The sequence below is a fragment of the Phaseolus vulgaris genome, chromosome 10 (assembly GCF_000499845.2).
Source record: "Phaseolus vulgaris cultivar G19833 chromosome 10, P. vulgaris v2.0, whole genome shotgun sequence".
Classification (NCBI taxonomy): domain Eukaryota; kingdom Viridiplantae; phylum Streptophyta; class Magnoliopsida; order Fabales; family Fabaceae; genus Phaseolus; species Phaseolus vulgaris.
Window position 1 is genome coordinate 43,989,159 of NC_023750.2, and position 23,480 is coordinate 44,012,638.

The following is a 23,480-nucleotide window of genomic DNA, read 5'->3' on the forward strand; positions in this document are numbered from 1 at the left end:
TATATAGATAGTGTCCCGTGTCCTACATTTTAGAGATTATACGTATCTTCATATCCGTGTCGTATAAGTGTCCATGTATTGTACTACATAGACCACAACACTTTATATTTGTAGAATTAGATTCTTAATTTTTATTATTTTTTGTGTTTTTATACAAATGTATTATTTGTTGAAAATAATTTTAGGGATTTGGAGGGATATTTGAGTAAAATGTATGTGATGAAGAGAATAAGATTATAAAAGGGACACGTCATCAAGAATCCTATCCTGTTAGTTAGTTGGTGGGAGTGAGAGTAGAGAGCAGAGAGCAGAGAGTAAGAAAGAATGGCGATTTCAATGACTTCATCTCTCTCTCACAACCTCACTTTCCTTCGCCAATGTCAATTCTCTTTTTCCTCTTCTCCTTTGCCTCAAACCCTTCCACGAAGCTTCACTGCAAAAATCCATAGCCTTCGACTTGGAAGAGAAGGTGCACCCTCCGATCCTAAGGCCGGTGTTTCCATTTACAAACCCAAATCCTACCAAGTTCTCGTCACTGATGCTGCCAATTCCCTTGCTTTCGCTCTTCAAGACGGAAAAATTCGCCTCGAAATCGATTTCCCGTAAACATTCTCTCCCACTTTCATTATGATTCATTCATTTTCCTTTTGTGTGATGTATGAATTACATGTTTTCCTGGTTTTGAGTCAATCCAAATAGGCAACAACTAGGTTTTGGTTGTGTTTTCCTGATTTTTCATCTGGGCTTTTTTGTATGCAGGCCTTTGCCCAGCAACATATCTTCCTATAAGGTACCATTCTTTGCAGTCTTTCACTAAATCATTGCCACTTTTGCGCCTTTCATTGTATCATCTAGTCTAGGCATTATAAGAACCTTGTGGTTGATAGACTTACTCAATAAGACTACATGTGTTTCAATGATTTTGATGAGATTGTTTAAAGAAGTTAATAAGTTCCTTCCATGGAAGCTTTTCCAAACACCCCCAATTAGATCTTAAGTTTTACTAAATAGTTCCCTGACTATATGCCAGGCTAACAATGATTGCATGCTTCAAGAAAAGAAACGTTCTAATTCATGATAGTTACTTGATCTTTGTGTTACACTCTTATCTGATTAAATTGCACATAATTTTCTTAAATTCCTAAATATTTCAAGGGATCTTCAGATGATTTCATTGATGCCAACATTCAACTTGCCTTGGCTGTTGTGAGAAAGCTCCAGGAAAAAAAGGAAACCAGAGCTTGCATAGTAAGAAAATACATTCTTTTCTTCCCTTCAAAAGAAATCCACAGATATATTTTACTCTGTTTTAAAAAATGTAACTACATTTGTTCCTCTTTGTAGGTATTCCCCGATAAACCAGAAAAGCGCCGAGCCTCTGAATTGTTCAAAACAGCTCTAGATTCCGTAATGAAAAAATAACTCATTATGAATTTCTTTCCCATCTGTCTAGTGACCCAATTCACATTCCACTCAACATTTTTCTAAAATCATGCCAGCAAAAGATCACACCATATTTTTCTTCCAGATTGATGGCATTACCATAGGTTCCTTAGATGATGTCCCAGCTGGACCTATGACTTCATTTTTCAGATCTGTCAGGAACACCCTTGATTTTGACTTCGAAGATGAAAATGAAGGTTAGTTCTTGGGGAAATGGCATAGTCATAGCTTTCTAAGTAATGGCGTTTTCCTAGTTACCATGTAAGATAAACTTAGGGGTAACAATTTATCAAATTATTCTTGGGACATTTATTGGTGGGGCAGTATTGCTTTCTAAATCATGATCATGATAACATAATAATGTTTTGACCATTTTCTTTCTTAAACGCAGGTCGTTGGCAATCTAGTGAACCTCCATCAATCTACATATTCCTTAACTGTAGTACTCGTGAACTTGGATATATAGAGAAGTATGTGGTATGGTGTTTCTGCCGTTAGATGGTTTACTGAAACTCTCTTTTTTCCTTTTCAATTATTCAATGTGCTGATTAAATTTCACTCTTATCTGCATTTGCTATTTTGCTTAGTCTTGGCGTGTTTAGTGAGAAATATTTAGTTTTTGTTCATCGGTGATCAATATTATGCAATAATTGTTCGTTGATTTGAGTTCCTTCATCTGATTTTCGGTCAATACATAATATTTTGCAACATACCTAGTTTAACTTCTAATTATATCCCTTCCAGTAGCATCATCTTAGATGTTGAAACTTGATCTAGGTTCTGCAATTTAAAAAGAATTTATTCTGCACACTTTTATTAGCTGCTTTATTTTGATGGATATCTTCTAATTTTGCTACTTGGGTTTTACAGGAAAAAATTGCTACATCAACACCAACACTTTTATTTAATCTTGAACTAGACACACTACGGTATATGTTGTACTCCTTGAGTTTTTTTCTGATAAGTTTTCATGCATGCCTAATTTCTTAACTATTTTGTATACTTATGCTTGACAGAGAATAATTATTGAATTTACAGTGCTGATTTAGGCCTTCCAGGCTTTCCTGCAAAAGATTTGCACTACCGCTTCCTTTCTCAATTCACTCCAGTTTTCTACATCCGAATCCGTGATTATTCTAAGGTACCACTTCTTTATTGAATTGTCTCCGTATATTGATCTTTTTATCAAATAATAAACATTGACTGTTTCCTCTTTTTGTTTTCAAGACAGTTGCAATAGCGCCTTATATTGTCAATTATTCTGGAGCCGTGTTCCGCCAGTACCCAGGTGCAACTATGTATATGTATGGGTATATGTATATGCATGCACAAACACCCACACACCCAACTTATGCAAGTTCAGATCATTTTTTTTTTCAATCTATTAACGCAATCACATTATATAAAATAAATATTGAGGTTAAAGAAAACTAAAATAAATATGTAATGCATTACTGAGAAATACGTGGAAGAAATATGATAGACTAATAAGTGACAACATTAATTTTATATTTTTATTTTTTTATTGTGATTACTTGCTTCTCTTTGTTGCTAGGGACAATTTGTTTCTTTTTGTATGACTACCACACTTTTATTTGTTGATATGGATGATGCACTAATTTGTTCCTTCATAAACTGTTCAGGTCCTTGGCAGGTGATGCTTAAACAAGCAGATGGTTCTTATGCTTGCATAGCAGAAAGTGCTGACCGGTTCAGCCTTGGCGAGGTAATTTCAAAATAATCCTAACATCATTTACTTATTAATTGGAAATAATTAGCCTCGTTTTCTTATTAGTTGTAAATAGTTTTCATGTTAATCCATTGACTGATATAGGCAAAAGAGGAGTTGCTAAGGGTCTTGGGACTTCAAGAAGAAGAGGGGAGCTCTCTAGAATTTCTTCGAAGAGGCTACAAGGTGTTAATCAGTTTCTGTTCCTTATATGCATGCTTCTGTCTTGTTTATTTCTGTTCTTTTAGTCCCGGGTAAAATTTGCATATTCATGATACACTGAATCCTTTATAATGTTTATGTCGTACATTAAGATCCAAAATACAATTCTTTACAGTCTGTTCACAAAGCTGAGGCAGCACAGGTTTCCATGTGCTGTCAGATTATATTCTATCCGTCTTCTTTTATTTGTTAATATACCAATGATTGAAGTGTAAAGTAGATTTGCATTCTCAATAAAATCTAATGGTAGACGCACTAGATAACTTCTTGTGGGTTTTATGTAGTGTTATTTTTCATTTTATTATTCTGACATGCATATGTAATCACCTTTTTCAAATATTTATACAAATGATCGAGCATATTCCCATTATGTTTTGTTTGAGCATTGAGTTGACTCACTTCCCTGCTACAGTGGGTTATTATTAGATATTATATCTTATTTGGCCTGTCTCTAGTTCAGTTATAAATAATAATCTATTGCCTGCTTTCTGTGATACTGCAGGCAAGCACGTGGTGGGAAGAAAATTTTGATTCAGAAGTATCTTCTGCATGGCGGACTTGAGTAGTGCAGTGTTAGCAGAGATTGTGTGTGTCGGCATATAGTGGGCAATGGATGTACTCATATATTCAAGGAAGATGGAACAGCCCAATATTTATTTTTCATCAGTAATCCTTAGTGTTTGATCGGAACGCTTCATCACAAGTACACAGATAATTTGACTTGCTTGGTATAGGAGACAAGAAAAATGGACATGAGTCTTATTGACGTATTTTATTGAGTCTTAAGCTGCTTGAAAATACTAAATATGATTAATGATTGTGAGAAGTAATACTCCACGCACAGTATAATCATTTAAACTTTTTGTACACTGTTAATAGAAAGCATATTTTGCGTATGCTCATAGGTAAATATTTTGATATTAATAGACATAACACGACAGCTGATACTAGCAAGCCTGCAGACGTGTGCAAAATGGCGTGCAATTAGATTATAGCTAAAAAACACCAGTAGAAATTAAACAAACCTAGACTCATGTTCTAGGTTACCCAAATCAAAATTTGTCAAACCATATAAGCTAACACCGTCAGTGATATCAGCTGATGAATGCATATCTTGCAAGTCAGGTGAAGGAGGATCAGTGTTCACCAAAATCACTGAAGTCAGGTTCTGGGGGCTTTTGGAGTTTGATCATGTCCTTGGAACTTGAACCACGAAGCCTGTGACCACGAAGTGCATTTGCTGCAAAGCGAGATGCATAGACGGTTGTACCAAGTCCAAGGGTAGATGAGGAAAAAGCAGCAGGTTCAGGACGCTTTACCAAGGCTCTTGCAGAATCATCACTGTTGTCATAATCAGAGTCATATAATTCTTCTTCCTCCCTCCTCCGCTGTTCTGCTATCTTCCTCCTGCAATGCCGCCTCCATGCAGCTTGAATGTAGATAGCAGCCCATGTTCTCCACTGCTGTGAATAGAAACGGAAGGTGTGCTGAACCTGTCTACTGTGGATGTGCCTAAACTGGGAAGCAACAAACTTCAACTCCTCTGCTTCCAAAGCAAATGCCTCCACCTCATTCATAGCCTTCACCGTCCTTGTTGATGATGGCAAGTTAGCTGCAGATTTGGGGTCCAATGCCCACGTTAGTAGCTCTTCTCCACAGAAGTCAGCTTCCTTCAGAAGACCTCTGTTGAAAAACCCACTTCTTCCACCATCTGTGGTGACACTCTCTAGACGCCCACGTATGATGAAGTGCATCTCATTAACTGGGTCCCCTTCCCTCACTATGTAAGTTCCCTCTGTATATAAACTAGGCTTCAATCGCTCACATATAGCATCAAGCAAACGTTCATCCATGTTGGCAAAGAGAGGAACCTGAATGAAAATACACGGCGTCATATTCACAAGACTTATCAGCACACGAAGACTTATATCTCAAAGCACAGCTATTATACTCAGTACTCACTCACCCTTCTGACTAAATTCAAACAAAGATGCCGTTTGATATCTCTCCTGAGATCTTTTGGAAGACTCTGAACTAAGCTCTCTTCATCTACTCCACGGGTGTTCAGCCACTTGTATTGGTCATAGCGTCTCACTCTTTCCCTTAGCTCTGGAGGAAGTAAACGATGATGCATCCATTGCTCAGAGTCACGTCTTTTGATCCTCATTTCCTCAAGACGAACTGACATTGATTGAAGGTACGTCTGTCCAGTTGCATGATAGCAGAAAGATTAGAATCCTGGTAGTAACTGACTCTAAGTCTTTTATTAATTTAAGACATCGATAATCTTCATTGACATATAAATACCTATAGTGCAAACTTTTTGTTTACCTGCATGTTTCCAATCAGAAGAGCAAAAAGGATAAGCCCCATAATAGCTATTACTATGGAAAACATAACCTCTCCAGGGTATGTACTGGTTAGAAGCCCCTGACCAAGTGTACTGTGGAACGCAAAACAGAAGGTGCTTTTTAGGCTTGGAAAATTTGGAAACTATAGCAATTTCATGTTATTCAAATGCACAGTGCTAGGTGTAGGCATAAATTAAAAAATAAGAATATGATTCTTCACCAACTTATCAAACGTATGTATTAACAACTGCAATTGTTGAGATTCTATACCTCAAGTTTTGAAGGCCCCACCATAAACAGTAGCAGAATTTAGGAAAAACTTCTATGGAAGCAACAATATCAGACTCTATAGCTTGAGAGAAGATTCCATAGCTAAATTCTGAGGAACCATCCTCCACATAGCAACGACTTTTCAGAACACCTTCGCTGACATTTCTCCAACTATCATACCCTGGCATATGCTTGTTCGAATTCGCACAGTACAAGAAATGTGTATTGCACCTTTCTACTTCTTTACAAGCATTCTTCCAGCAGGTGTCATTACGTTCAATGGCTAGTAAGTACCAGCAAGAGCCAGTTATCTGTGACATTGGAGAGTTGTCAGAAGAATGAACTTTCTACTTCATAAATTAATAAATTTTCTTCAAAAATAAATTGATTAGCCTGTGAACTAGGAAAGAAGGATTGTTTTATAACATGCACTTACATGACTAGCAAGCATATACCAGATCAAATAGTACATGGCCCCGAGCAATGCGTTCTCAGAAAAAACACCAGCTGTCTTTTTAACTTCTGAAGCTAAAGGTAGAAAACGTATAAACCTTGGAAAATATTGCAGGATCACAATTCTCAACAGTAACGTTTTTGTTTCCAATACCTCTACACGTCCTGATCTGTAAAGATATTTCCACACTACAATCTGCACCAAACATGCAGACAATAACTGAACCTCATGCACAAAAAATTTCCAAATATAACAACTTCATTCATAATTTACATCATTCTGTTTGTTAATATTCAGTAATGCAAGGTTCTTTCTCAAACCTGTGGTATAGGGAGCACAGAAATGAAGTCAACGATGAAGTAACGTCGTAAATATCTCTTGGCTATCTTTGTAGGATCTATGACAAGTTCACCTCGTCCAAATACCCGAGATGAAGGAGCAATGTAAGCAGTTCGGAACTGAAAACTTATGCGGATGAGATAAATGGCATCGCATATTGTTCTCATTGTGACAGCAAAGCTTGCTAGCTCATTATCTATGGCGAGGCAAAATGATTTGTGGTTGAAATAAGGAAGATAAAAGAAGAAGGGATCACAAGCCACAGAAAAAATGCATAGAATCTCAAAAAACTTGTTCCAGTACAGAAGGGTCTTGTCTTGAGGGTCAAATACTTTTTTCTCTGAAACTTTAAGGTCTTCAGGGAACACTGCCCATGTTGTCACCCCTGTCTTCAGTGATCTTCCAAATGTTTTTAGTCCATCCGAACCCTTCTTCACTCCTTGCCTAAACGATTTCGATGCTTTTTTTCTTCCTCGACCAGGAAGTGGCAGAGAATCTAAACTGAATCTTAATCTTTTCATCCCACTTGAGCTTGCTGGCATCGACAAATTCGAATCCAGATCATCCAACCTACATCATCCACTGTACGTCAGATTCAGAGACACTTACGTTAACAACTCACTCTTTGGATTCACACTACACAATCATTATTAATCAAAATGAAATTCATATAATAACCAAATTCACAGAACAATACAATTTGAACTCTGACATAATCGTATTCAACATTCTACATTCTACATTCAAACACAAACAGAACAGTAAAATAAATGTGCTTTTGTATTATATATATATATACCTTACGAACTTCTCCTTCTGGCCTCCAATATACTGTGACTTGTAACCAGAGTCAAACATTTTGAAGAAATTACATAACCGCCAGGAATACCAAATCTATCCAGCAGTTTCCTGAAATAAGAGAAAGTTCAATGTTTAACCACATACGATGCAGATAATCACAGATATGTCAGAAATTTTGTTTTGTACATGTAATATAACTCTAAACTATGAAATCCAAAGGAAGATAATGCTTTGAAAACATTGATAAAAACGCGGGAAGGAAACTAATGATCAAACATGCCACATTCTATGTTTTCATAAACCACGTCAATCCACAATTCTAAGAATGATGTTTTTCAACAATTCCATTCCCAGATCTAGATGGACAAAGACATGATAATATGAACAGTTTTCCATGATTTAAAGAGAAAATTGGAATATAACTACTTTTTTTTCCAATTCATGAAAGATGGAAAATTGGATCACAAAAAAGAATGAACAGAAAAATGTGGGTATGAACTTACTTTGATAATGTTTGAAGGGTTTGATTGTACAATGTTAAGGTATATTGGGGTGTGTGGAGGAATGGGAAGAGATGAAATTAGAGGGAAAAAAGGGATTGGTGGAACCTTTGACCGTTAAGACGGTTGAAGTTAAATGGGTTACCACTCATGCAGCTTTTTTTGGTAAAACAAAATTATCAAATCAAATAATGCTACTATTTCTAATTTCTGTGTCTAAAAAAAAAGGGACTCCAACTATTTTTTTCTCTGTTTAAGTCTCTTTCCAAGTGAATTTACAATAAAAACTTCATCTAATCATTCAGATATCACAATAAAATTATTAAATATAAATTAATTTTAAAGGCTAAAATAATCGATCATTATATTAATTAAATTAGACACAATTTTATAAACTAAAAAATTATTAATATTTAAAATAGTTTTTATTATTAATAAAAATTTATAAAATAATTTTTAAATTGTTATTTAACTATTAACTATAAAGCTTTTAGTTACTAACTATTTATATTCTAAATTAATCTCTATTAGTCTTTTAGAAACTAATTTAAAATATAAAATATTAGTAGTTAAAATTTTGATATATAAAGTATTTTATAATATTTTATTAATAATAGAAACCACATTAAATATAATAATTTTTTAGTGTTTAAATTAATATATAATTTATTCAGTATAAAAAATAATTTTATATTGATTAATGTTTAGTGTAAAAAGTTGTTAGATTCAGTATTATTTTTTATTCGCGTAAAATATGTTTCGTGCACTTATAATAAAAGAGGTATGACGTAATATATTTTTTACATGTAATAATTAACTCCTAAACGTAATAAAAAGTTGGGTAATATTTCCAAATAAGCAAAAATTTAGTTACTACTTTGCATTCTTATAATTTATATCCTTTTTATTTTAAAAAGTTTATTACTACAATTGCGACAAGTAGTATATAATAAAATAATAAATAGAATAAGTGAATATGATTTCTTTAACTGAATATGACTACAGTTGACTTCCTTTTTGGTTGAAACAATTTTCATATTCAGTTTATTTATAAAGATAGTTTTAAAACAAAATGATTTAATACGTGTAAATACAAAATGATTCAATACATGTCAGTGTATTTTTTTCTCATATTCAATAAAAAAATTAAATACATATCAATATTCAGAATTAAAGTTGGACATATTGAAATGAATTCATTCTGAATAAATAAACATAATTTATGTGTTCTGAAGTTAATCTCAGTCACAGTTTTGTACTCAAACTATTTGACATGGGAGCAATTCATAAACAGGAATTTGAATTCTTTTGCTACGAACTTGAAGATTCACAGAAAAAATGAAAGACAAAAAGGAGAGAACTACAACTATGTTCTATCATCAACCAGCTTCACACCAAAACTAAAATCCTTGCATTCCTTCAAACTTGAAAAAGAAGCAAAATCCTTCAATGGCTTTCCATCACAGTAATGCTTGGGAGGATGATGATAACAAGGTTCCACTGAGAAATCTTGTTCACAGGCTGGGAAATGAGTCTCATTACTCACTAGCTTGTAAAGAAGCCATGGCTTTAGATTTCCCAAACCTTGAGCAACATAGCCAAAAGTGGAGAGAGAGGTAGTCACCAACACATCAGATAAACTCAGCAGATACATCTCCATCCAAGCTTTTAAATTATGCTTATCATCGTTAAACATTTGCTTTCTTTCATGACTTGGCTGATAAACTAGTTTGGTTTCTTTTGATACATCCTCCTTAAATTGTCTCCATACTCTTCATACAAAGATGCCACAAGAACTGCTTTTACACTTCCATTTTTTCCAACGGAGGAAGTTGAAGTTTGCAAATCCACTTTTGGTAGTATCTTATGATTCAATATGCAGCTCAAAACTAAGTCCATAATTGCCTGTTGTGGAGTGGAAACAGCATTGAATACTCTTATCTGCAAGCCTATCAGTTCATCTGCTTTGGCCAAGTGTGCTTGATAGTAACTGCTGATCAGTTCCCATGCCTCATTTGAAGGGTGAAAAAGGTAGCGACCCAGATGGTGAAAGACCGTGTCTTTCTCTGGGAACATTTTGTTAATCTCTAAGTTGAAAAGTGGGTTCATGAATAGAGAAGGAACAAAGTATTGATCAGACCTCAAGATCAGCAGAGGAGTCTTACGGATAAGATTTTGAAGATGGTCACAGTGAAATTTTTCCTTATGGCTGCTGTCGGAGTGGGAGTGTTGCAGATTGATAAACAGAACTGATTTTGAATTGCTGGCATTATCCTTCTCGATCTGATACGTTTGAATATAAATTTCTTTCCAGAAAGGAGAGTTGTGAGGTAATATCCAAGTTGAATTGAGAAAGGGCTCACAGAACAGTGCAAGCTTGTCTTTCCCAAATTTGAGAAGCAGAACTCGATCAGTGAGAATGGCATAAAGAAAAGTTGCAGCAATGCTAATGATTTGGTTTCCCAAGCCATTAACAGGTGTCCAAATGAGGTAGTTACACGTTGTAGCAGTGGCATTATTGTCCTTGGAGAGTTGAATCTTTCTCATGTTTCTGTGATAAGTTCTTGTGTTAGGTCCACAGCTTGCATGAATTTGTTCGTAGTTACGTAGTTTAGATATCAAATATGAAGAAGGTTTGTGAGGTGAAACTTTGCGGTACAAGTGAGATTGCACCCTGCTTATGCAAGATGATTCATCAAATCCCAATGTTAAAAGTCCACCAAGTACTTCGTCTCTGTTATCCACATCATCACGTGGAAATGATTCATTTCTTAAACTTTTCAAAGAACCGTTTTTCAAACCTGCGAATAGAACATCACAGATTATCTTTGCATGGTATTGTATGAATTGTTGTGTTACAATTTGAGGAAATTGTATATAAAAATCAGATGGTAATAAACATATGAATATATGTTTCGATCTTAATATATTTATTTTTATTTTAAATTAATTCTTTCATCTACAATTAATTCCTTCATAATTCTTTCATGAGAAGGTTAATTGTATAAATTAATAAATTATATCTCGTATCATCTACAATTACTTATTTTCTCTAGTATAAACAAAACATTCTCGAGCAAACAAAATAAGTAAGATGATGATATTTTGATATTCTAATCCACTTTACATCCAAGATAAAATATTATTTAATAAAAGTATAAATAAAATGTAAAATGTTAAAATAATTTTTAAAATTAAAAAAATTATAAATAATTAAAATATTAATATTTATTGAGATGTGGATGGAGTATGAGTGTGAATTTTTTCTAATACTAATCGGTTAATCTTTGTTGTTAAAAAGAGCTATCATTATTCTCATATGCTATAATGTGATAGTTACTGACAGTTTATCATTAAAGTGTGTTAAGTTGTAGCCACTTATTTATATTTATATTTATATATATATATATATGATTTTAACATTTATAATTTTAATAATTAATTTAAGGAAAACTTTTTAATGACACCACGTGAAAAACATATATTTCACAACTCCATATAATAATATTTTTAATTAAAAAATAAAATAAAAATTATTAATATATTAATTTATTAGCATGTTAGGAAAAATAAGGTGAAATAACGCACCACCATCTTTTGCTGTGATATTCATAGTTCTTCCTTCATTAGCTCTATGTTCTTTATATCTTCCTTGCAGCTCCTTAACTCCACCACCTAGGTCATCAACAAAGTATAGTTAGAAAACTCATGCATAGGTGATACATTCATAACTTTCTTCAATATACAATTCTATCTTTTTTTAAAATTTTAATTTCTATATAAAATAACAAAAATATTTTTTTTAATTTTTTTATATTATAATAAAGTAGATTGTGATATATCACTCTTCTATCATCAATACATATGCTGCACACACATGGTGTTGCAGCTCTGCCTTCTGCAGCCGTACCATTTTCAGACTTACCTGCCAAAACCTTAACTTTGCCTAGTCCATTACAAAAGAGTCAATTTTGGTTTTTTTCTTTACTGTAATTCAAGATTTTTCATGAAACCTAAATCGAGAGTTTTTAAGTCTAACTCAACCTCAAAAAATCGGTTCAATGAAATGAGGTTTGCACTCATTTATATACTACGAAAGACTCTAATCTTTAGTCACGGTGAAAATATAACGTGGAAATGAAAATATTTTGTGAGAAAGACACAATTAGGGACACATATAAATGCATAAACAAAGTTAATTAAGCATAAAAAGTAGTTAATATGAAATAAACCGAAGGATTATTACACTAATGTGACAGGCTCAGTTCTTCTGATATCACATCAGAAACGGAGAATGAGGAATGAAAATAAAGAATGGGAAAAACGAAAACGTTATATGCAAATAAGTAAGAGTTGAAGACATTGTTACCTACCACCGACACGTCTTATGTTGTCTTCTGATATGTTGTGGACACTTTCTCCCAACTGAGAAACAATGGTTGTGGCGTTCTGATCTGGTTTTTCTGCTTCCCTGGCTTTGGAAAACCCCTCAAAAACAGCCAAAGTTGAGTTTGGATACATTGAAAAAACTATGACTGCAACAGGAAATGATATGAAAAGTACAAGAAAGAGTGTTGAAAATCTGTTGGAACTGATCCTCGTGTTCTGGGGTTTGGCTTCAAAGATTTCCATGATCTGTTGAGCTGCTAAAGTTGCCAAGAAAATGAAGGAAAAACAAAGAGTTCATATGATATGAAAAAGTACAATAATGTCACCCTATCCCTTAATAAATATTAATATTTTAACTTTTTTTAATTTGAAAATTATTTTAATATTTTACATTTTAATAATAATTTTTTTTTAATATTTTTATTATAAATATTAATATTTTATGTGGGTGTAAAGTGGAGAGGGTGGAAAAATATCTTCACGTGTTATAAAAAATATGAATTATAGATGTATCATTATCCAATGAAAAAGGAAGATGAAGTGAAGAAACATTGGATTCTGTGTAAGCATTCTTAAAAGACAGCCACATTTTCAAACCCATGTGAAAAATATGCAAAATATTATTTTCTGAATCAATACGAATGCGTGACGGATTGGTCACGCTGAATTTTTATATATATTTTTTTAACTATAAATATTGATATTTCATTTTTTATTCATATATTCATCTTATTATATTATCATAATTCATTAATGTAGTTATATTTCAGCAACCAATGGTGGAAGCAGTGAAATCACAGGCACGTGGAAGTAGAAGATCACCACTCATTTTTTTCCTTAATCAAACATATTTTAAAATAAAGAAAGAGATAGAAAACGATAAGAAGGGAAACCCTAATAGAGACCAAGGTTTTTTTGCATAACTCAATAACAATCAATTAAAATTCAAAAAAAATAGATTCATCTGGTTTTTTATGATTTTACATTTTTATCGTATTTAAATTGAATTGAAACAAAATTAATCGTTTAGATATTATTATATTAATTATTATTTTACTATATATACGAGAAGAAAACCTATAATCTGTCTAGCTTGATTCATATATATAGATATATGACAAAAGATTAATAGAGTATGCTTAACAGAGTGAAATGGATGAAAAGACATTAATTTTGATGTTTATGTTTTTGACTTTTGTACAATATTATATATATACAAGTGTGCATGAGAGTTAGATCTCATAGGTTATAGTATTTATAGAATTTAATGTATAAATACAATATAACTACTTTTGTTTCTTCTTTATCTCTTATTACTTATAAAAAGAAAAGAAATAAAGTTATTTTAATAGAGTAGAAAATGAAATTATTTATTATGATATAGTATCAACCTATCATTTAAAAAAGATAAACATATCGATTATGGGTCGATCTTTTTAATATGATGAAAGGTTGTCAATCTTTGAAGAGCTTTTTAGTCTCATTAGCTTATGTTAGAAGTTGGGGTTGAGGTCATGGGTCGATCTCTCTAATATGATGAAAGGTTATTGATATTTAAATATCTTTTTAGCTTCATTGACTTATGTCAGAGGCTGAAGAATTTTGAGGTCATGGACCAAGTCCATTAGTATAGTCGAATGATTTATTTCCAATCTTTGAGATTTATGAAAAATATCTCATTTTTACTCTCAATTAGGAGAGAATGAGTGTAGATCATGATAATTGGCAGATATGTGGAATAGAGTTTTATGACTAAAAACAATACTGAAAGATGGAAAAAAAGAAGACCAGGATAAAAGTCGACACCTCAGCCGTTGCAACACCGCAAAATGTTGCCTGCAACTAACACCTATCGCATCCACCCCAAATACAACCTTAAAAATAACAATTCTCATTAGTGAGAACCTTCCTCCAGCCAAGCCATGTTACACTAACCACAAAAGAAACCCTACACCCCTCATTAAAAAACTCGGGTGTTTCTTCCTGCACCCCTATATTCTTCGAAATACTGAAATTACCCTTCATAGTTTTTGATGATTCCGGAATAGGGTTTCCATAAGCAAAGGGTGTTCAAGGAGAAGAAATCCAAAAGAAAAAAAAAATCATTCCAAAATATCATTTTCAAAACACATTTTTTTATTTATGATTTGGTAAATCCAAAAATTCATAAAATATGTTCCAAAAAATATGTTTCAGAAAAAATGTTTCGAAAATATTATGAAAACAACAATCCAAAAATCATTTTTAAAAGGAGTAAAACAGTTTTCTTAAAAAATAATGGGTGCAAAAAGACATTTATTAGAATGCAAAAAAAAAATCCAAAAAACTCACACCAACGATCCAACAATCACTACACCTTAATTTAAGAATACTCAATTGACCCAAAACGATCCAACAAATAATATTGTTAGAAGTAATGTGTGCTCTCTCTATTGGGAACTCATTACTTCATTGAAGATAATAAAAAATCATTTAACCTTCTTGTCGGAACTTTAGGGTATTCTCAAAAAAAACATGGAAAAAAAAGTAATTCCGAAAGGTATGAACCAAATACATGCCGCATGCCGAAGCTGAACCACCGCTTTGTATCAGAAAGTGTTTCCACGTGGATGAAGGTGGCGTTTTTTTTTTGTAATGCTTACACGAATCCTATGTTTCTTCTTTTTAATATCATATCAAACTCTTTCTTTTTTCCATCGTTTTCTTCCCAACTTTAGCACCTAAACAAACATGGACATCTTTCAACCCAAACCCCACGACATTATCACTTCCAAGAGATTTTCATTCTTTCTTCTACTTTTCATATCAATTCCTGTTGCTGTCATACTTTTCTCAATCAACCCAAAATCAAGTTTCGATGTTTTTAAGGTCTTTTCCCAAGCCAGGGAAACAGCAAAATCAGATCAGAACGTTACAACCATTTGTTCTCAGTTCGACAACTTAAGACGTGTCGGTGGTGGTAGGTGACTCTTACTTGTTTGGATATAGTTTATAGTTTGGTGATATCTTAACACCGTGAATATTAAAATATATTCACTTCACATTCTAATAAAATGATATTTTAATGTTTGAATTTGAATTCTTACCAGATTTGTTTGTCTCTGAGAATGTTTTGTTTGTACTAGGAAAAATTAAGTAGACTGTAGATTGTGATTTTGTTATAAAGAAATAATTAATGGTATAATTTATTAATTTATAATAATTAATTTAAAATAAAGATAAATACTTATATATTTACTTTTCAAAATTATAATTAAAGAAAAAAAACTAATTAATTTTCTGAGTCTTGAAATCCTCTTAAAAGCAGTGTAATAACTCCAATCAAATATAGTAGCAATTAATAGAAATAATCTATTCATGATTTGTAATTTCTAAATATATTATATTTCTAAATTTCAATGACAAATTTAATTAATGGTTACAATCTTTAAAACTAAGTTAATTAATTATTTATTATTTTAAATATCATTATCTCATCAAATTTACTAGCAGTCCCAATTATTATAATTAGTTAAAGAGTTAAATTATCAACTATTAACTATGAGGTTAAGACACTTCTCTTAAATGACGTGTTTATATTGGATATATGTATTAGACACCGACACTCGTAGGATATGTATCACTGAAATATTTAATTCAAAAAATATTTGTTGAATTTTTGATAAATATAGCATGATTCTAACACAATTTTAAAAATGATAAACACATTAATTTTTTAAAAACACAAACTTATTATATAAATTTTTATTATAATTATAAAAATAAATTAATTTATATAATTCATAATTTTATAATATATAAATTTATGTCAATATATAATATATTTTAAAAATTTTAGCGTATTTTCATATTCATGGGATCAGCGGTGTAGGCTATTAGTCATCTAAAAATTGATTTGTGCATTTATGAGTCATTGAAGACTCTTTACACAATTTACAATCACTTATATGTTTATTACCATCTGATTTTAATATACAATTTCCTCAAATTGTAACATAACAATTCTAACAATACCATGCAAACATAATCTGTGATGTTCTATTCGCAGGTTTGAAAAATGGTTCTTTGAAAAGTTTAAGAAATGAATCATTTTCACGTGATGATATGGATAACAGAGACGAAGTACTTGGTGGACTTTTAACACTGGGATTTGATGAAGCATCTTGCATAAGCAGGGTGCACTCTCACTTGTACCGCAAAGTTTCACCTCACAGACCTTCTCCATATTTGATATCTAAACTACGTAACTACGAACAAATTCATGCAAGCTGTGGACCTAACACAAGAACTTATCACAGAAACATGAGAAAGATTCAACTCTCCAAGGACAATAATGCCACTGCTACAACGTGTAACTACCTCATTTGGACACCTGTTAATGGCTTGGGAAACCAAATCATTAGCATTGCTGCAACTTTTCTTTATGCCATTCTCACTGATCGAGTTCTGCTTCTCAAATTTGGGAAAGACAAGCTTGCACTGTTCTGTGAGCCCTTTCTCAATTCAACTTGGATATTACCTCACAACTCTCCTTTCTGGAAAGAAATTTATATTCAAACGTATCAGATCGAGAAGGATAATGCCAGCAATTCAAAATCAGTTCTGTTTATCAATCTGCAACACTCCCACTCCGACAGCAGCCATAAGGAAAAATTTCACTGTGACCATCTTCAAAATCTTATCCGTAAGACTCCTCTGCTGATCTTGAGGTCTGATCAATACTTTGTTCCTTCTCTATTCATGAACCCACTTTTCAACTTAGAGATAAACAAAATGTTCCCAGAGAAAGACACGGTTTTTCACCATCTGGGTCGCTACCTTTTTCACCCTTCAAATGAGGCATGGGAACTGATCACCAATTACTATCAAGCACACTTGGCCAAAGCAGATGAACTGATAGGCTTGCAGATAAGAGTATTCAATGCTGTTTCCACTCCACAACAGGCAATTATGGACTTGGTTTTGAGCTGCACATTGAATCATAAGATACTACCAAAAGTGGATTTGCAAACTTCAACTTCCTCTGTTGGAAAAAATGGAAGTGTAAAAGCAGTTCTTGTGGCATCTTTGTATGAAGAGTATGGAGACAGTTTAAGGAGGATGTATCAAAAGAAACCAAAGGGTAGTGGGGAATCCATAGAAGTTTATCAGCCAAGTCATGAAAGAAAGCAAATTTTTAATGATGGTAAGCATAATTTAAAAGCTTGGATGGAGATGTATCTGCTGAGTTTATCTGATGTGTTGGTCACTACCTCTCTCTCCACTTTTGGCTATGTTGCTCAAGGTTTGGGAAATCTAAAGCCATGGCTTCTTTACAGGATAGTGAGGAATGAGACCCATTTCCCAGCCTGTGAACAAGATTTCTCAATGGAACCTTGCTATCATGATCCTCCCAAACATTACTGTGAAGGAAAGCCATTGAAAGATTTTGCTTCTTCTTTTCCAAGTTTGAAGGAATGCAAGGATTTTAGTTTTGGTGTGAAGCTGGTTGATGACAGAACAAAACTGTGACTGAGATTAAGTTCAGAACACATCAATTATGTTTATTTATTCAAAATGAATTTATTTCTAAATGCCCAACTTTAATTCTGAATATTGATATGTATTTAATTTTTTATTGAATATGAGAAAAAATATATATATACTGACATGTATTAAATCATTCTGTATTTACATGTATTAAATATCATTTTGTTTTAAATCTGTCTTTATAAATATTAAATATTTGTGTATAACTTAAATACGTACATAATTTTAATTAAAAACGTTAATAATAAAAATTATTAATGAAAATTTAGAAACTAATTTAACTATTTTTTATATGAATTTTTTTTTATTTTCAACTTTTAGAATCTAAATAATTTTTTTATGGGGTGATATTTTGCTAAATCGGAAATTAAAAGTGGAAAAAAAATGAAAACAGGACATGAAAATTCAAGTGATGACAGACCCTAAAATTGTCAAATTAACCAAATATAACAACAAAGTGATGACTGAATGTAAAATTTCATTTATTTATAGTTCATCTTATGTTTTTGTAAGAAGTCCATGATATATAATTCAAACGACTATACATTATTTTGTGATTAAAAAAACATGCTTTTTTAAATAAAGAGCAAAACCATAATATTTTACCTTTATATTTTTCTTTAAAAAATACATGTTTTTTATAAAAGATTTTTTTTTCTTCTTTACATCTTTCTAGAAATAACACATACTTTCACACACAAAAAAAGAGATATTTATGTCTTTTTTTTCATAAATAAACACACTTTCTCATGATAATCCTTCATTATCATCATATAGGTTCTAATATTATTGAGTTAAACAACTAAGATGAAGCTATTTAACTCTATAACTTGAAGTGAGAAAGAAAATTCCATATAAAATCAATGTAAATACCATTAGAGCACATGTCAAACTTTGATTGGGGAACGAGATTGTGGACTTTTAGAGGAAGATTTATTCTGAAGCGTGGTGGTAAGAAATGCACAAGAATAAACATCTAAGGAAAGCAATCAATGCCAGCTTCATAAGAATAAACATCAGAAATGCTAAATCTATAAGTGGTCCTAAATCATGAACCATATTCTAAGAGCCTAATTAATTGCAGGTCTTTTTCAAAGTTTTGAAGGGTTTCGTTAGTTCCATTACATGTTAGGTGGTTGAAGCTGCAATGAACCAGATGAAACCGAATTCCACGAGTCTGAGGATGTTCTTTGTTATGTTTTTCATAGCTTTCCCTGTGTTTGTTACGGTTAACTTAGTGTATCGAAACTCTAGCTTCGGACTTTTCGAGGGGTTTTCAGAAGGCAAGGAACATAGAGGAACAACTCAGAATGTTACAACTCTCCAAAACGTAACACATGACAACTTGGGAAGAGAAGGGGATAGTAACAGTGTCAGCAGCAGTAAGTAACATGCATGAGTTTTTCTTACTCTTCCCATTCAACTTCCATTTGCCTTATTTGTTTCATAAGAACTAGGTGGTGGAGTTAAGGAACTGCAAGAAAGATCTCAGAGTCATAAAGGAAGAACTAAGAATATCACAGCAGCACATGGTGGTGAGTGATGATGCTATTTTGCTTCCAAAGAGTGATTTATTCCATTCTTTTCCCTTTATTCTCATTTTTCAGTCATTAAAAATTTGTTTCTCCCACCCTTTTTTTACTATTTCATTGTAACAGAAACGTTTTAAAAAGATCATTAGTTTTATTTTTATGTGTTTGTTTTAGTTTTTTACTATGAATAGAATCTCTAGGTTGTGGATATGGCATTTCTTCATGTTCTTGCTAACAAATCTATGATATTCTGAGTTAAATTTCAGGCTCAAGAACCGCTTCATTGAGAAGTTCAACAAATGATTCAAATTCACATATTGCTAATCTTGATGACAACGAGAAACTACTGAGTGGACTATTAACCTCTGGTTTTGATGAAGCATCATGCATAAGTAGGATGCAGTCACACTTTTACCGCAAAGCTTCTCCTCACAAACCTTCTCAGTATCTGATATCTAAACTACGTAGGTATGAAGAAATTCATAGAAGGTGTGGACCCAATAGCAGATCTTACCACAAAAGCATGACAAAGATCCAACACTCCAAGAACAAAGGTGTTGCTACAATGTGTAAGTACCTGATTTGGACACCTGCTAATGGTTTGGGTAACCAAATGATTGACTTGGTTGCAACATTTCTCTATGCTCTCCTCACTGATAGAGTGCTACTAGTAGAATTTGGGAAAGACAAGCATGGCTTATTTTGCGAGCCATTTCTCAATTCAACTTGGGAATTGCCTCAGAATTCTCCTTTCTGGAATGAAAAGCATGTGCAGACATATCAGATCTTGCTAGAGAAGGATAAGGCTACCAATTCAACAGCAGAGTTACCATCAGTTCTGTTTATTAATCTACAACACACTCGCACTGACCCAGAGAAATTTTTTCATTGTGATCATAATCAACATGTTCTTCAGAACATTCCTCTGTTGATTTTGCAGTCTGATCAATACTTTGTCCCTTCTCTATTCATGAACCCATTTTTCAATTTGGAGATTACTAAAATGTTCCCAGAGAAAGACATAGTCTTTCACCATTTGGGTCGCTACCTCTTCCACCCTTCAAATGAGGCATGGGAACTAATCAGCAGTTACTATCAGCAACACTTGGCCAAAGGAAATGAACTGATAGGATTACAGATAAGAGTGTTTAGTCCCAATACCACTCCACAGAAATCAATTATGGATCTTGTCTTAAGCTGCATGTTAAAGCATAAGATACTGCCAGAAGTTGATTTGCAAACTTTAGCCTCTTCTGCTAGAAAAAATCAAAGAGTAAAGGTAGTTCTTGTGGCATCTTTGCATGGAGAGTATGGAGAAAATTTGCGTGCCATGTATCTGAAGAAACATACAGTTAGTGGAGAAGTGATACAAGTTTATCAATCAAGCCACGAAGAGCATCAAAAGTCTTATGACAACAAGCATAATATGAAAGCATGGATTGACATGTATTTACTGAGTTTATCTGACAAGTTGGTGACAACATCTCTCTCTACTTTTGGCTATGTTGCTCAAGGATTAGGAAATTTGAAGCCATGGCTTCTTTACAGGCTGATAAACAACGAGACTGGTTTTCCATCCTGTGAAAAAGATTTCTCATCGGAGCCTTGTTATCATGTTCCTCCCAAGCATTATTGCAATGGAAATCCTATGAAAGACTTTGTTTCTTCTTTCCCTTATTTGAGGGAGTGCAAGGATTTTAGGTTTGGTGTAAAGATGGTTAACAATTCTATATAGAACCATGTTTTTCAAGACTTTTGTTTGATTATTTCAAATTAACTCCATTTTATCTCTTTTCCAACAGAAAATAATAAACTAAAAATAGTAATATCAATTAAGAAGGTGAAAATATTTGTAAATATTCTAAAACTAATTATAAAAATGCTAGGAAACTAAATAAAATATAATTAAATTTATTTTTAGAAGAGTATATTTGGAATTTCAAATTTTATTGGGTGCAGAATGCAATACCTAGTGTATTATTTTTTTAAAATCCTAGAATGTACTTAATTGTATTTATTTTTTTGCGTTATGGAATATGGAATTCAGAAAATTTTTGGATTGACATTTTTGGTAAAATTTCGGATCTACCAATCCATAATTCAAAATATGCATTTCACATTAAAAATCCATCATTCAAAAAAAGCATTCCGGATCCACAAATCTGTAACAGAAATATGAATTCTGGATTTAGAAATCCATAATTAAAAAAAAAGCATTCCAGATCCACCAATCCATAATAAAATTAGGCTTTTGGATTCCGCAATCCGAAAATCAATAATATATGCAAAATTTGCTTCTGGAACGTCCCCTCATCCAAAAAAAAATGATTCAGTTTCGGATTGATGAATCAGTAGATCACTCTCAGATCCCAATTTCCGGTAACTACTGTGCCCTTTTTCAAATAAAAGGTCAAGGCCAGTTTCGGAATTTAGAAAATTATGGGGGTGCAAGAAGAAAAACGTAGGGGTGCAGGAAGAAGAAGCCATTTAAATTTTATGTTGGGTGTACATTAGAGAAACAGCGTAATTTTTTTGTTTGAAAACTCAAACCTACTTACAAGCGAGAAGGCCCAAATATGAGACCCAACTAGTGAAGCCCAACTGAATGAAGGATTATAATCTATAGTTTAATAATAATGGTTTTAACAATGTTGCGTCGTTGATATTCTATATGACAGACAGACAGGTGGCAACTTTCTAGTGGTCCATCGTTTGCGTAAAAGTAACCTACAAAAGCTAAACCTTGTCTGTTGTAAAGGATGGTGCTGAATGAAGAGAATCTGAATTCCGAAGGAGGGAACTGAGCCACTGAACTCATATTTTCTCTGTTATTCTTCGTAGCCATTAACAATTTTTGTTTCGTTTCGGTTTCTCGCGAAATCAGATCAAGATCAACAACCTTTCACCCCTCGGTACGCCATTTTTCATTCCCTCTTTCTGTTATCTCTGTAAAGGAAATTGTTGATTTCTTTGTCTGTTCATGATTTTCGGGATCTTAGTTCAAAATTTTGAGAGCAATAGATAATTTGTGTGTGTGCGATTCATTAATTTGTTGGCAGTAGCTGGTAATTCATCATAACCATGTTTTTGTGTTTCCAGTTTTCTCTGAATCTAGTTATTTTGGGAATAGAGTAAATTATGAAGTCAAAACACTCTGTTTCACGCTGAACTCTGATTTTCTCGCCCGAATAGTTTAAATTTGTACAAATAGAAAAGTCAAATCTAATAACAGTCTTGCTCTTTGCATCGTTTATGTATTGTGCAGATAGAAATTATTTAGGATATTCAATGTGAGGATGAAATTGAGTTGGCTTTCTTGAGTTTCTTCATTTGAATTTGATGAATAATTTTAGTTTATGTTTATATAAAAGGGAGTGTGCCTTGAGAAGATGGAACCTTATACTAGTGATCACTGTGTTTGAAGATGGAATGAAACCACATAAACAAAGGGGATTTTGGCCTGATTCTGATTTGCTTTTTTTTTTCTGGCAGTGATCCTTGCAATACTAGATATTTCACTGCGATCAAGCACTGAAGCGACGGTGATGGGTATAATCAGGAGTTGCTTCTCTTTCATTGCAGGGACGGTGTTTGGGGTCTACGTGGCTCAGAGTTATCAAGTTCCTGATGTCAAGAAGGAAGCTGACACTGCTTTGATACAGGCCAAGCAAGTTGAGGAAAAATATCGCAAGTCTAAGTAACAATAACGATGATTAAAAACCCCACGCAGGAACCAGGTTCTTTCTTTTGTGTTTTGGCTTTTCTGAGTTTGGTCCTGCATTGTATAGGATCAGGTATACCTCTATTAACTAGAGTGAGTACTTGGAAAACACAAATTAGTGGAAATGTTTACACAGGTTTAATGTGAGTTATACTCACTTTCTTGAATATTGGATAACTTGTAATGGTATTCAGAATTGT

General features: G+C 32.9%; 4 protein-coding genes and 1 pseudogene across 6 annotated transcripts; 3 read left to right on the top strand and 2 right to left on the bottom strand.

Moving 5' to 3' along the window:
* The first annotated feature begins 262 nt into the window (after positions 1-262).
* On the top strand, positions 263-4,164 carry LOC137818360 (protein LPA3). Its single transcript, XM_068621732.1, has 12 exons — positions 263-602; positions 760-790; positions 1,156-1,248; positions 1,345-1,407; positions 1,529-1,640; positions 1,835-1,920; positions 2,314-2,372; positions 2,482-2,584; positions 2,671-2,731; positions 3,087-3,169; positions 3,278-3,358; positions 3,897-4,164. The coding sequence occupies exons 1-12, from the start codon at positions 325-327 to the stop codon at positions 3,954-3,956; spliced, it is 1,110 nt and encodes a 369-aa protein (XP_068477833.1). The 5' UTR covers positions 263-324; the 3' UTR covers positions 3,957-4,164.
* LOC137818358 (putative cyclic nucleotide-gated ion channel 7) lies at positions 4,142-8,215 on the bottom strand. 2 transcript variants are annotated; one of them, XM_068621729.1, is made up of 8 exons: positions 7,796-8,003; positions 7,608-7,717; positions 6,790-7,378; positions 6,452-6,664; positions 6,016-6,326; positions 5,726-5,837; positions 5,361-5,597; positions 4,142-5,265 (listed from the first exon to the last, which is right to left on the bottom strand). In XM_068621729.1, exons 2-8 carry the CDS (start codon positions 7,664-7,666, stop codon positions 4,531-4,533), a joined length of 2,256 nt encoding a protein of 751 aa, XP_068477830.1. In that variant the 5' UTR covers positions 7,667-7,717; positions 7,796-8,003; the 3' UTR covers positions 4,142-4,530. The 2 variants fall into 2 exon arrangements, with proteins under 2 accessions (XP_068477830.1, XP_068477831.1); XM_068621730.1 differs by lacking the exon at positions 7,796-8,003 and adding an exon at positions 8,113-8,215 and having other exon boundaries at positions 4,150-5,265.
* Positions 8,216-9,279: 1,064 nt separating this feature from the next.
* Positions 9,280-12,813, bottom strand: LOC137819455 (probable fucosyltransferase 7; annotated as a pseudogene).
* A 2,400-nt stretch (positions 12,814-15,213) lies between these two features.
* Positions 15,214-18,167, top strand: LOC137819572 (probable fucosyltransferase 7). Its single transcript, XM_068623456.1, has 2 exons — positions 15,214-15,457; positions 16,547-18,167. The coding sequence occupies exons 1-2, from the start codon at positions 15,229-15,231 to the stop codon at positions 18,007-18,009; spliced, it is 1,692 nt and encodes a 563-aa protein (XP_068479557.1). The 5' UTR covers positions 15,214-15,228; the 3' UTR covers positions 18,010-18,167.
* Positions 18,168-18,996: 829 nt separating this feature from the next.
* On the top strand, positions 18,997-21,306 carry LOC137819666 (putative fucosyltransferase 10). 2 transcript variants are annotated; one of them, XM_068623568.1, is made up of 3 exons: positions 18,997-19,409; positions 19,479-19,562; positions 19,826-21,306. In XM_068623568.1, exons 1-3 carry the CDS (start codon positions 19,175-19,177, stop codon positions 21,292-21,294), a joined length of 1,788 nt encoding a protein of 595 aa, XP_068479669.1. In that variant the 5' UTR covers positions 18,997-19,174; the 3' UTR covers positions 21,295-21,306. The 2 variants fall into 2 exon arrangements, with proteins under 2 accessions (XP_068479669.1, XP_068479670.1); XM_068623569.1 differs by having other exon boundaries at positions 19,485-19,562.
* Positions 21,307-23,480: the final 2,174 nt, after the last annotated feature.

What these genes read in the sequence shown, in the direction of transcription:
- LOC137818360 (XM_068621732.1), top strand. Translation starts at nt 325, where the DNA reads ATGGCGATTTCAATGACTTCATCTCTCTCTCACAACCTCACTTTCCTT. An exon ending in CGCCTCGAAATCGATTTCCC is followed by an intron (nt 603 to 759) that starts GTAAACATTCTC and finishes TTTTGTATGCAG; the next exon opens with GCCTTTGCCCAGCAACATAT. An exon ending in TTCTTCGAAGAGGCTACAAG is followed by an intron (nt 3,359 to 3,896) that starts GTGTTAATCAGT and finishes GTGATACTGCAG; the next exon opens with GCAAGCACGTGGTGGGAAGA.
- LOC137818358 (XM_068621729.1), bottom strand. Translation starts at nt 7,666, where the DNA reads ATGTTTGACTCTGGTTACAAGTCACAGTATATTGGAGGCCAGAAGGAG. An exon ending in CTGTGCTCCCTATACCACAG is followed by an intron (nt 6,665 to 6,789) that starts GTTTGAGAAAGA and finishes TGTTTGGTGCAG; the next exon opens with ATTGTAGTGTGGAAATATCT. An exon ending in TGGGGCCTTCAAAACTTGAG is followed by an intron (nt 5,838 to 6,015) that starts GTATAGAATCTC and finishes TGCGTTCCACAG; the next exon opens with TACACTTGGTCAGGGGCTTC.
- LOC137819572 (XM_068623456.1), top strand. Translation starts at nt 15,229, where the DNA reads ATGGACATCTTTCAACCCAAACCCCACGACATTATCACTTCCAAGAGA. An exon ending in CTTAAGACGTGTCGGTGGTG is followed by an intron (nt 15,458 to 16,546) that starts GTAGGTGACTCT and finishes TTCTATTCGCAG; the next exon opens with GTTTGAAAAATGGTTCTTTG.
- LOC137819666 (XM_068623568.1), top strand. Translation starts at nt 19,175, where the DNA reads ATGAACCAGATGAAACCGAATTCCACGAGTCTGAGGATGTTCTTTGTT. An exon ending in TAGTAACAGTGTCAGCAGCA is followed by an intron (nt 19,410 to 19,478) that starts GTAAGTAACATG and finishes TTGTTTCATAAG; the next exon opens with AACTAGGTGGTGGAGTTAAG. An exon ending in TATCACAGCAGCACATGGTG is followed by an intron (nt 19,563 to 19,825) that starts GTGAGTGATGAT and finishes GTTAAATTTCAG; the next exon opens with GCTCAAGAACCGCTTCATTG.